The sequence below is a fragment of the Pholcus phalangioides genome, unplaced genomic scaffold (genome assembly GCF_987345545.1).
Source record: "Pholcus phalangioides strain wild (caught in Gottingen) unplaced genomic scaffold, Ppha-v1.0 ptg000007l_1, whole genome shotgun sequence".
In the NCBI taxonomy this organism is placed as follows: domain Eukaryota; kingdom Metazoa; phylum Arthropoda; class Arachnida; order Araneae; family Pholcidae; genus Pholcus; species Pholcus phalangioides.
In genome coordinates this window covers 8,244,574-8,257,452 of record NW_028301600.1, presented here as the reverse complement: position 1 = coordinate 8,257,452, position 12,879 = coordinate 8,244,574, and the positions used below count along the sequence as shown (strand labels likewise).

Genomic DNA, 12,879 nt, shown 5'->3' with positions numbered 1-12,879 from the left:
AGAAATAAAATATAAAACTTTAAGCTATATAAAGCTTTTAAGAGTTCATATACCCAAGATTATCAATCACTGATAGCATCCACGAAATGAAACGCTTTTGTGTTATGAACAGTATGTAGATGTGAGATTTCTCTATTCTGCATGGAAAGATTGACGTGGAATTATATTCTGCTTGGGGGCAATGCAGAACCCGCCTGGGGGGGGGGGGTGGAAGAATGGCACTTTTTTCTTAATTGATTCAAAAAATATTTTTTTCTAAAAGTTTTTTATAAATTTTTTTTGATCGAGTCTGAGTGCCGGAGGGGAGAATCTCCGGATTTCTAGATTCAAAAAGTTGGCATGTCTGCCCTTTGTTTGTAAAAAGTGCATTTGTTCATCACACCCCCTCTGGTTCACTGATAGTGCATAACCTTTATCTTGAAAAGAAAATGGCGTTCAGGAAGTATAAAAATGGAAGAGGTGACCTGTCATCATTTGCCAAAAAAGAAGGGCATTGAAGAAAGCAATAAGGAACAGTAAAAAAATAAGTTGAGTCCAGAAATAAATTAGCTTTTGGGTGAGATAATGCACATGAGAGATACAATGTAAATAAACCCTAAATATGAAGAAAACAACAGCTGGGCACATTTCAGAACTATATTAAGTTCCTTCTTCAGTAGCTACGAAAAAATGAAAGGATGGCAAAAACTCAATATAGCAGGAATTGCTCGCTGTTCAGGTTCAAGTGTCAAAATGAAATGACCAGCGACATAAGGAGGAAGAAAAAAATCTGAGTCAATCATATACCAGAACGTGGTAGTAGTGATGATGGAGAAAAATTATTGGGAAAACTGTTGCCAGATTTTTGAGAAGGGTGGTGAGCTAGTTAGGTCAGTGACAAGCTGGTTTCCGTTTTTATGGATGTGGAATGATTCGTAAAAGTCCAAATCAAAAGATGAGGGACATTTTTGAATTTAAAAAAAAAAAAATTTTGGCTGATAAAAAGTTGAATTTATGGTCAAAGGACCAGCAGTGTTGGGCGATGGGTGAGCAGTTAAAGTCTTGGTTTGTTATGTATCTTCTATGCTTGTTTTAAACAGTATTTAAAGGCCCGTGTAGTTTGACCTAGTAATGATAATTCACATTGGCATGAAATGCTGTAGATGCCCCAGTTGTTGAGTTAGTCAATAGGATCTTTTAGTTCAGAGAAGCTAATTTTATTGATGGAGATAAAGATACAGGAAATTATATTTTTGGAGGATTTTTGCAATATATCTGCTGGTTTTTTGGGAAGAAAGGAAAAATGATCAAGTTTTTGTTAGGGTTTAGGTTTGGTTGTGGAAATATTGCTGATTAATTTGCTGTATAGGTTGTCAATCAGGGAGCTGCAGTAATCATGATCGATGGCTATAGCTTTGAGGATATTGAGTTCATCTGCAAGTAGTCTCGACATCTACAGTTTCTATGAATAACCATACCCTACAAGATCTAAGGAAGATGCTGTAATTACTACAGAAATTTTTCTTCTGATTATATTTTTGGAAAAAAAAATCTGGTCTGAGTTTCTTTCAGTATTTTTTTATGCACGTTAATCTTTATTGTTACCATTATGACAAATTTATATACGTATGTGACAACAGGAGAATTTGAAAAAAGACTGGAAAGAGTCAGCATAACTAGTCATGTTACAATGTCATCTGTCATTAAGAAAACGGCAGTGTAACATTTGGGTCCAATTGAGAAGAATATGGTGACAAACTCATGATCTAAGCCAACAAAAGAGCACGAGAATAAAGCAAATGATGAACCAGGCAGTGCAGTATGGATTGTTGCGAAATATTTAATATTGAAGGACATGGGGGAAAAAATGTGAGGAATTTGTGAAATTTGTTTTGTTATGGGGCCTATGATTGTTTTTGCACCAGTCTCTCATGTCTGGTTAGGGCGAGTCTGAATCCATCATGTCTACAGCGACCAATCATCAGAGAAATTAGATGAGTAAGAGCAAATTTTATGTTCAGTAATGAGTTATAAAATTTTTATAGTGTTTAGCTGCCAATAGTGTATTTTGTAGTGCACGATATTAGTAGCTTCTGCGGGCAATAGTGTCTTAAAGAGAGCATTTTGTCACTGAAGCACGGAAAGTTATTACTTGATTGATGAAGCAATGTTTTCTCTAATTTTTTTTGCGCAGATCTGTTTTGTCTATCCAAAGCAGTAATCAGACACAACGCTTAATACGCATTCAGACTGTTAGGTACACACACTTCTACTTCTGGTGCAACTCATTAGGTAGTAAATTTCCCATGGCAATAGAGCTGAGTTGTGCTTGTTTGAAAGAAAGTAAATATGTATCAGTAGTGCATGTAGTAGTTTTGCATGTGTAGGTTGCATTCTCAATGGACTTGCTGTGCAGCTTAAAGATAACATTTCTTCATACATGCTGCAGGAGCTCTGATGCAGAAGAAATATTGCGCAGCAGCCCAGGGTCACTAGATGTTTGTATATATGACCTGCAGAAACGTATTTAGGGAGGGGTTGCAATGAATATTGATGAATGACTGGGCTGAAGTGGCCAGAGTACCTAGATTTCAGTGCCTGTGGGGGTGCTGTATTTGAATGAACTTTTTTTTTTATTAATTAAAAAAAATAACGTTGATTTTTCTCTTTTTTATCGAGCTATGATTATTTTTTTCTGTGGATGACCCACTCTTTCGTGAAGGTCAAAGTGTCACCACTTTGGTGGCAAAATTGTGTGTGCCACTCTAAGGTTGGGTTAAGTGAACTTTTCTAGAGAATTTTTTTCTTATTCATTATTGCTTTTTTACCTGATTAATAGCCAATTTTTTCATATCAATGAACTTCAATTTAAAAAGTTGAAAAAAACTGAAGTAATACATTATGGTCGTTCTATATGTGAAATTGTTTTTCTTATCTTGAATATTGTGCTATTGCAGAAAGTAATTTCAATTGTTATTTTTCTATGTCTTTTATGTTTAGAAATGTTTTATGTTTATGTGATTTCTTGAATTTTATTTGGACGGAATTCAGAGTGCCTATTACTGATGTCTTACTATTGATATATATATATATTTTGTTTTCATGCAATTTCAAGAGTGGGTATATTTTTTTAATAGTGGTAGCATGCCAACATTACAAGAAGAAGGTCCTGTAACCGTTTCTATTGGGAATTCACCTTCTAATGTTCATGATGCTTTACCATTAAGATCAAGTTTATCAACTTCCACCACTACATCAGTGAGCCAATCAGGAAATTCTGTCAGTGCTCATGCTAGCAGCTCAGCATCAGTTCCTGTCAGTACCACTGTTACATATTCTTCGTCAAATAGTGGTTCAGCACACTGTCCGAAAATGAGGAATTCTTCTAATGTAACAGTTGTTGCGCATGGCAGTTCCCCTTCTTCTGGAAATTTGCAGGTATTTGTTTTTTTATGGCACTAATATTTTTATTTGTTTCACTTGAAATACAATTTATTTTGGCTATTGGGTAAAAAGGGTTCAGTGTAAGAATTTTTTTAATTGCTTAATAATTTACTAGAAGTTATTTTTTCATGTTGGTTGACTGGTTACTCTATCTGTTAATATGTCATGGTGTAACATTGTTTTCATATTGCAAAGTTTTTAGCCGTATTATATTTGTTGAATCACAGAATCACACCTTAGGGCTGAGAGACACATGAAGTTTCAAGACATTTGGAACAAGTAGCGTTTGAAAAAATGTTCCTGCCAGCAGTTTATATTTTAAAAACACTACAGTTATATAGAGAGAACAAAAACAAATTAGTGTAGGTAGAACAAAGACTCAAACGCAGTTGGATGCAGAAATTTTTAAAGTATTTAACAATTGAAAAATTTGCTTTGGAAAATTTGCATGCACCAACCCCTTTTAATACACAGTTTGCACCAGGCCAATATTGAAATGTACAGTTCAATCTCTAAAGGCTGCAATTAATTGTCTCCTAAAGATTAAAAAACGATGGAGAACTTCTATAAAAGTAAAAAATATTGAGTTTTCTTTTTCATTTGTTGTGGATTTATTTCTTTCATTAATGCTGGAACTGTTTCTTTCATTAATTCTGGAATAATTCCTTTCATTAATTCTGGAATAATTCCTTTCATTAATTCTGGAATAATTCCTTTCATTAATTCTGGAATAATTCCTTTCATTAATTCTGGAATAATTCCTTTCATTAATTCTGGAATAATTCCTTTCATTAATTCTGGAATAATTCCTTTCATTAATTCTGGAATAATTCCTTTCATTAATTCTGGATTTATGTTCCTTTTATTAATTATAGAATTGTCTTTTACATTAAATCTAGAATTGTCTTTTACATTAAATCTAGTGTCTTTCATTAACTGTATAATTGCCTTTCATTGATTCTGGAATTATTGCTTTAATTCTGGTATAATAGTTGTAAATCTTAAAAAAAATAAACAGTTCTTTTCTTCCTTGAACTTATGGACGCCATAAGAAAATAACGGGAATTGTGCTGACAGTAATGATCTTCCTGGGAATGATGTTTGGGACAGCATTCTGAGCACTGTCAAAGAGGAGACTGCTGACGTCATTCTCCCTCCAGTAATATAAGCTTGATGTTTAAGGTCATATCAAGGTCAGGCCACTGTTGTTAGATGCATTGGTCTTTCTTCTTTGTAATAAGATATAAAACACTTAATTTTGTTTTTGTAATGCTTACGACTCAAGTACAATTCCAAAACTATGGATCAGCGTTTCTTAAACAATGGTCTATGGACCAGAGGTGGTACATGACGATATGACAGGTGGTCCTCAGGCAAACTTGAAAATTTAATTCAAAATTAAAAAAAATTATTCATTTGCATTCAAGTAATGTTAATGATTTTCACAAAGTTTTGAATGATAAATAAAGCCTACACACAATTATGTGAATTGAATACAAATACAACGACACAACAGGCAAAATACCCAACCAAGTGGCTGAGAAAAAGATGCCTATAACGAATATAAATGTCATATTTCAAAAATACAGCAACCCAGTTCAAAATACAATTAAAACCAATATACGGGGTGATTATAAAAAAACTATCCCGACATATGGGCCCCTAACTATCATACCATTCACAGAAACTGAATGAAATTTTGGCATAAGGTATTTTGATGTATGCGCTCAAGAATGATATGGAAAACAACAGTGTCACTCTAACAGTTACGGTTACAGTGAGAAAATTTCGAAAATATCAAATGGCAACACCAAGTTTTTTGTATTGGAATGTAATCTCCATTGTGAAAAACCCTAAATAGCGTTTGAACGGCAACTGTAGCATGAAAATCACCGGCGGTAGATAGGCTAAAAGTGAGGACAACCAATAAGGGCAGAGAAGCAGCATAAAATAAAGCATTTTATTGTGTTTCACAAATTTTCCACATGACCTCCTTCACACACGATGACACTTTGCATGCGGCAGATGGTGGATAGCACTGCAGCACGTACCATGGCAATAGGAATCTCTTGAATCGCAGTTCTGATGGCATCTTTCAAATCAGATGCAGTTTGCGAACGAAACTGATACACTTTGGATTTCAGATATCCCCACAGCCAGAAATCCATTGGTGTGAGATCAGGAGACCTTGGTGGCCACGGAAACGGGAAATGACGGGAGATAACTATGTCACCAAACTGTTGACTTAAGACACGTTTGACTGAAGACCCTACATGTGGAGGAGCGCCATCTTGCATCCACACAACTTCAGATAGAGCATTTTGCCGTTGCAATGCGGGAATCGCGTAACGAGTTAACATGTCCAGATAGCGAGCACTCGTTACTGTACATGTTTGCAGATCACCGACAGTAACCTCTTCAAAAAAGTAAGGGCAGAGGATGAACGTACTCGTTATACCACACCTCACAGTCACTTTTTCCTCGTGTAATGGACGTGCAAGCACATCATGTGGATTATTGTCTGCCCAGTGCACACAATTTTTCGAATTCATGTTACCAGTTAACAAGAAATGCGCCTCATCTGTCCACAGAATGTGTAAAGGCCAGCTGCTATCTTCATCATACTGGATAAGGAATTGATTCACAAAATCCAGCTGTAATTGATAGTCTCCCGCTTCCAACATCTAGACACGCTGGAATCTATACGGAAACATGTTTAGAACAGAGCGCAGAATCTTGCGGACAGTTGAATTTGGCAGATTCAGAACACGTGAAACACCACGTGCACTTGCGGGACGAACTGTGCTTATCGTCTGATGAACTTCTGCAACAGCTTCCACGGGAAAGAAAGGTCGTCCATACAGAGGTCGATCGCATGTGCAACCAGGTTCTTCAAATTTATGAATAAAGTCCCAAACAGCTTTGACAGTGCACGGGCCTCGCCGTAATCCATGGTTTCTGCGGTAAACACGCAATGTCTCTGCGGCATTTTGTCCATTCGGGTAATAAATCTTTACGATTTCCCTTACGATTTCTTTCCCTGAAAGCGACATCTTGTTCAGAATGGCAGAAAGCAACATACGTGGCTCGCATTTCGCAGTGCCTTTTCTTTTACCTAGCATGACGACGTCAGTCATGACTGTGTCTTACATAGAACCCGAAATTTGCATTTCTTGGTTTCTTCTTCTCGTTTTGTGGAGGACTAATCAGGCTGGGATCTCAGCCGAAGAAACGGTGTGACGAATGAAACGAACATTAATGCTCTGGTGCACGGCAAAGTCCTTTTTAATTTTTCCTTGCCTAGCTCCGGGGATTTTCGTGCTACAGGTGCCATTCCAACGCTATTTAGTGTTTTTAACAATGGAGATCACATTCCAATACAAAAAACTTGGTGTTGCCATTTGATATTTTCGAAATTTTCTCACTGTAACCGTAACTGTTTGAGTGACACTGTTGTTTTCCATATCATTCTTGAGCGCATACCTCAAAATACCTTATGCCAAAATTTCATTCAGTTTCTGTGAATGGTATGACAGTTAGGGGCCCATATGTCGGGATAGTTTTTTTTATAATCACTGTGTATATATAAGTACATGATAAAGTACTGTACAATGCCCATAAATGTATTTATGGTTGTATTATTCTAAGTAACAGCTTCTTGATTTACCCCAACATGTTTATCGTATTTTTTTTAAAACATGTCAATTGTGTTAGAATTTACTACCACCGGGGGTAAGCTATCCCATTTATTAACAACCCTATTAGAGAAAAATCCCCTGCGACACCGTAACCTCGCATTGTCTCTTACCAATCGATACTGGTGTCCCCTTGTAAAAGCAGTTGATTGACAGTGTACTAATAATTCATGGTCCATCCCGTTGAAAATTTTGATTACTTCGATCATATCTCCCAGACACCTGCATTTATACAATGTAAACATATTCAAAAAATGAAGTTTCTCTTTATAACTCAGTGCCCCATGACAATTCATTGGACCAAATTAGTGGTCCATTGAATTGTTTCAAAAATTTTGGTAGTCCTTGGATTTGGAAAGGTTGATAAATGCTGCTATAGAGATGTATTCCGCATCCAAATTATATTCTGTTGCCATAGAATGAGTGTTGGCTTAGCATTATGTCTGCAAGGCTTGTTCATTCTGAGAACAACTTTACACCAAAGAGAAGTGACTACCTGTGAAAATTTCATTGTACAATAGCGATGACTTTGTCTATTTTTGCTAGAGTGAAGGGCAACCTTTTTAAGTTTAGAGCAGCAGTTCTCAAACTTTTGTCACCCACAGCTCCCTTGGTCTAATCATTAATTCATAGTTAATCCATGATGTTCTAGAACAGTCTAGATTAGAGGCACTTCATCAATATCCTCAACTCATAGCAACCCTCCTGATAAAGATTGGCGATGATTCAAAAGCTGTGAAACACTTTGAGAACAGCTAGTTTGATTGATTTAAACATATGTGAATGTTGTGAAATGCAATGCAGTTATGAATTTGATTACTTTTCTTAGAGGATCTCGGTCTTTGAACCATATCCAATGAGAGACGCTGTTCAACATTTCTGCGAGAAGCATCTAGATAAAATAAAAGCTTACATGGTTAAAGTATTTGTTAAAATACCTTTGCCAGTCAGGTGTACGATAGAAGGTAAGCTATATTATATTTCCTTGAAATTTTGTTTAAACAATTAATTAAAAAGTTTCAGCTTATATAGTGAAATCCTAATATAATGGCATTGCACAAGACCTTGCAAAATATGTTATATTTAATATTCATTATAACCAATATGCATCATACAATACAAATTAGTGTTTAAAATGAATCCACATAACCCTTTCATACCTGAGCATTTATTTTTTGAAATTTTCAAAATGTTTTTGCATTTTTGATCCACAAAAAATGCATTAAAAACGTGTCAGAAAATCTATTTTTTCAACTTTTTTGTCAAATTTTTTTTTGTGAAGAAATAATTCACTTTGAAGTTTTTCCCAGCCAAAGATGATGCAGGGTATATTCATCTTCATATACAATTTTTTCCAGAGTTCTATTATTAAATTTTATGCAATAAATCAGTTTTCCCAGAGGCAGTTTCTCCTGGAAGCCATCTTAAAAACTCCTGAAAGTTGAACTTTAAGTGCTGTCCTCTGATGAAAGCCTTTAAAGTTCATATGCAGCATATTTTTAACTCAAACCTTACACCAGGATTTTCCAACTGGTGTTCCGCGGGGACAGAACCCCAAAAATCCCTTAACCCTGGTAGCTTCAAAAATGTTTTTGTTGAGAACGCGTATTCCAGAAAAATTCAGAGACCATAAGGGATAATTGACCAGTAGGAGACAAAAAATATTAGTGTTGCCTTCCTTCTTTCTTTCTATTCTCACACACAAGTCCTTCAGACAACAACAGCGAAGACGACTTCCTGGGAATTGGTATTCTTGAAACTCTCAAGACCTACCTACATGCAGATTTTATGAGTGTCTTCCTCCAAAGATTCAGAATTTTTAAATTGTTCCTTTGCATTCTGTGTCCCCATCCATCCGGCTCTCTTCCTTGATATCACCAATTGAGCTTCATGGTGTCAGCTTCTTATCGCTTTTCTGAATAGCGAATCCTAAATAGCAATCCTATGACCAAGAAAAGGGAAAAGCTTTACTTTATAACTTGCCTGCGGTTATATTTCTCTTTCTCTAGATTCATTACCACAAATAGAACCTTGTTTACATGATGTTCAAGAGACCATGTCTCAAAATGTCATACAAGGGTGAAAATTGTATAATTGAAACTTTTTTGAAAATGACCAACCTCCCCACCCGCCCCATAGACCTCAAAGAAAATATCACAAAAATTCAATGGTTTCAATTGCATTTTGTTAATTGTATAATAATTCTTCAGAAAAATTACGCACAACATTAAATTTTTTGAAATAATATAACTTTATCTGTTTTTGGTGGCAGCGGAGGTGAAGGTTATGTGTAAGTGCTCTCTCTGATCTAAAATTTATTAAATCACTAAAAAAAGGTCGAAATAAAAATAATCAAAATATACAGATAGCTCTGTGTATAATACTTTAATTAAAACTGTCAGAATTAAAGGATTATTCAGTCTACAATGGCGACCTGCAGCGCTTGCAAGGAAAGTAATTCAGGTCGAGACAGACTTGATTAAGTGCATTGGAAATTGTAAGCGTGTCCTTCATTTTTTCTGTGGTGGTCTTTCGGATAGAACGTTCCAGATGACAGAGGAAAAGAAAAATCTCTGGAGGTGTACAAGATCCATTTCCCAGCCTCAGAATACTCCTCCGGGTATACATCAAGAAACTTCTACAGTGAACTCACCTGACAGTAACACAGAGGAGGGAAACACTGAGGTAATTACGAAGAGTGCCACTGAATCTATCTCTTAAAATTTGCATAAAAACAAATCTGGCTGAAAGTATTAGTGACCTTTTCCAGTAGCTACAAGCTAAAAACTCTGAGCTTAAATCATTTGATACCAGTCAGTTTATGGAATACTCAAAAAACCTGAAATATCATAATGAAGTGGTCAACGATCTGACAGCATCGATTGCCCAACTAAAATGTGAGATAAGGACTATGAAGCAAGATCACTCGATTATTCAGTCTGAAAATGAATGTCTGAAGACCGAGGTTGCCGAGTTAAAAGTCGAAATGACCGAAATACAACTATACTCCCGACGTATGAACTTGGAAATAAACTGTGTGCTGGAGGTGGGAAACGAGAGTGTGATGATGTGGTGAAATCCGTGCTTATTAATCTGGAGGTGCCACAACTGAATAACATTCTTGTTGCTAACCAGGTACCTACAAACAAAAAGGATCGCCACAAATCCATAATATTTCAGTTCTCATCAAAAATAGAGCGCGATCGGATCATCGTAGCAGCAAAGCAGAAACACCTAATAGCATCAGACTTAAATTTTCACTTTAACAAGACGCCAGTATATTTGAATGAACACCTATCCCCCAGATTAAAAAAAAAGTGCTCTACCAGCGTAAGTCATTTAAAAATGATAAAAATTTCAAATTTTTTTGGGTTGAGGATGGCAAATTTTTTGTACGACAGACTGTAAAATTCAGGGCATTTAGAAAAAATGCAATGCAAGAATTGAACTTAAATAATGTCTCAGTTGTTTAATTTGGAAACTGTTGATCCGTTTGACTTAAAATATAAATTATGTAACTCTGAACAGCCTGGAAGATTTAAACTAATTTTTGTGCCCTATAAAAAATTCATTTGTATTTAATGTGTTACATTTAAATATACATAGCATAAGATCAAATTTTGATGAACTTAATTTAGATTTATTTGATATGTTTGACAAAATTTATATACTGATGTTATCCGAAATATGGATTAATGATGATGAAATAGACCAATACCAAATTGAACACTTTGATGTACACCATTGTTGCCATAATTACAATCGATCTGGCGGTATCATCGCTTACACTAACAGTAAATATAAATTCAAAAAAATTGAATACCAAATATTCTCAGCTGAATTAGTTTTACTAGATTGTGAATCTCTCTCTATAGATTTCAAGATACTTTTAATTTATTGATCGCATAGCTTCCCTGTTGATATTTGTAACAACGAAATACAAAATGTTTTGTCTCAAATCAAAAACAAAAATATTTCATTAGTGGGTGATATATTAGTGGGTCAATATTGACATTCTAAACCCTTCTAGATTGGGTATAGAATACTTAGATCTCTTACACGAAAACAGATTTTTGGCTCTGTTAAACAACGTTACTAGAAGGGCATCAAATACATGTGTTGATCATATGTTTTTAAGAAATGCAGAACATAACATGGAAATGGTGCATTCAGCCTGAGTAATTTATGGACTAACTGATCATTTCCAAATTATATGCTAAATCGTGTTACTCCACAACACTGAAATAATCCCAAATTAAGATAGAAAATTAAGTAGTGAACATATAAAGTATAATAAAATAGAACGTTTTTTAGCAAATTATGACTGAGATCCGTGGAACAGATGCAAACTCAAGATTCCTAGACTGATTGCTATTAAAAATAATTTCAGTATTTCAATAAAATTAAGAGCAAGGAAAAATAAAAACAGATGGATTAACAATGAAATTTTGAACTTGATTTCAAGCACAAAAACTTTATAAGAAATTTATTTGATTCCCCAGAAACAGGTTTTACCAGATCGCATACAAAACAGTCGAAGTATTAAAAAACAAGATCAAAATAGCAAAAAATGAATTTTACTCTTAATGCTTTAATGAATGCACAAATAGCAGGGAACAGAGTGGGGATTTTTGTAAATGCTATTTTAAAAAATATTAATAAAAGAGCAATACTTCCTGAAGGGGACAATTGGCACATAGCTAATTTTTTCAATGAATACTTTACCTCAATAAATCACCCACAAATTTAATAAAAAATTACTAGGTTTTACATAAAATCAAATATGCATTCGCTTTATACAGAAACTGACCAGTGTGAGGTTCGAAACATACTAATACTGAATGAAAGAAAAAGCTCTGGCGTAGACGAAATCGTTGCAAACACTTCTAAAAATTTTCTTTAAAACTTATATTAATATTTTAATAAGACTGTATATAGTGATCTCGTAAATGAGGGTATTTTTCCAGATTCTCTCAACACATCTATTATTATTACAAAGATTTTTAAGAAGGGTGACATCAACCAACTTTCAAATTACAGACCCATTGCAGTCCTACCTGTATTTTCTAAGTTTTTGAGAGTGTTTTAAAAGGCAAATTACTTGTATACCTAAGTGCTTACATTTCTTCTCCAAAAACCAATATGGATTTCTGCCCGAGTCTAACGCTGAAAAAGCCCTAATCTCATTCACTGATTTTACTTATAATAGTGTAGACAATAATAAAGAAACAATTGCAATATTTCTTGACATTTCCAAGGCCTTTGATACAGTTAACCACAAAATTTTACTATATAAACCCTATTCTATTGGCATCAGAGGTCATATATATAGCATTTTCAAATTTTACTTGGCAAACTGACATCAATATGTAAAAATAATCTAAATGACCTGAGAAATATGATCAACGAAGACCTGGAAATTTGGAACTGGTATTCGGCCAATAACATGGAAGTCAATGTTGAGAAAACTAGATACATGTGATTGAAACTAAAAGAAAAATATAATAATACAGAACATAATCTCTCACTAATATATCACAATAACGACTGTCAAATTTCACATAACTGTAATTGTACAAACCTAGAAAAAAGTTAATTCCATAAAATACCTAGGTCTAAATATCGACTCAAATCTAAAATGGAAAACCGATATAGCAAATGTTAAAAAAAAATTGAGGTTTTCACTAAGCAAATTTTATCACCTAAAATATTAAGTAAATCACAGATTTCTATTGACACTCTATTACACATGGATCCAATC

The 12,879-nt window shown here is 34.7% G+C and overlaps 1 protein-coding gene across 1 annotated transcript in view; it reads left to right on the top strand.

The window, feature by feature from the left end:
- The window catches only part of melt (ventricular zone expressed PH domain-containing protein melted), a 127,855-nt gene that overhangs the window by 93,399 nt on the left and 21,577 nt on the right, over nt 1-12,879 (top strand). Inside the window, exons 10-11 of the mRNA XM_089232622.1 lie at nt 3,117-3,417; nt 7,948-8,083. Coding sequence (XP_089088748.1) covers nt 3,117-3,417; nt 7,948-8,083 — 437 coding nt within the window. The remainder of the gene's footprint in view (nt 1-3,116; nt 3,418-7,947; nt 8,084-12,879) is intronic.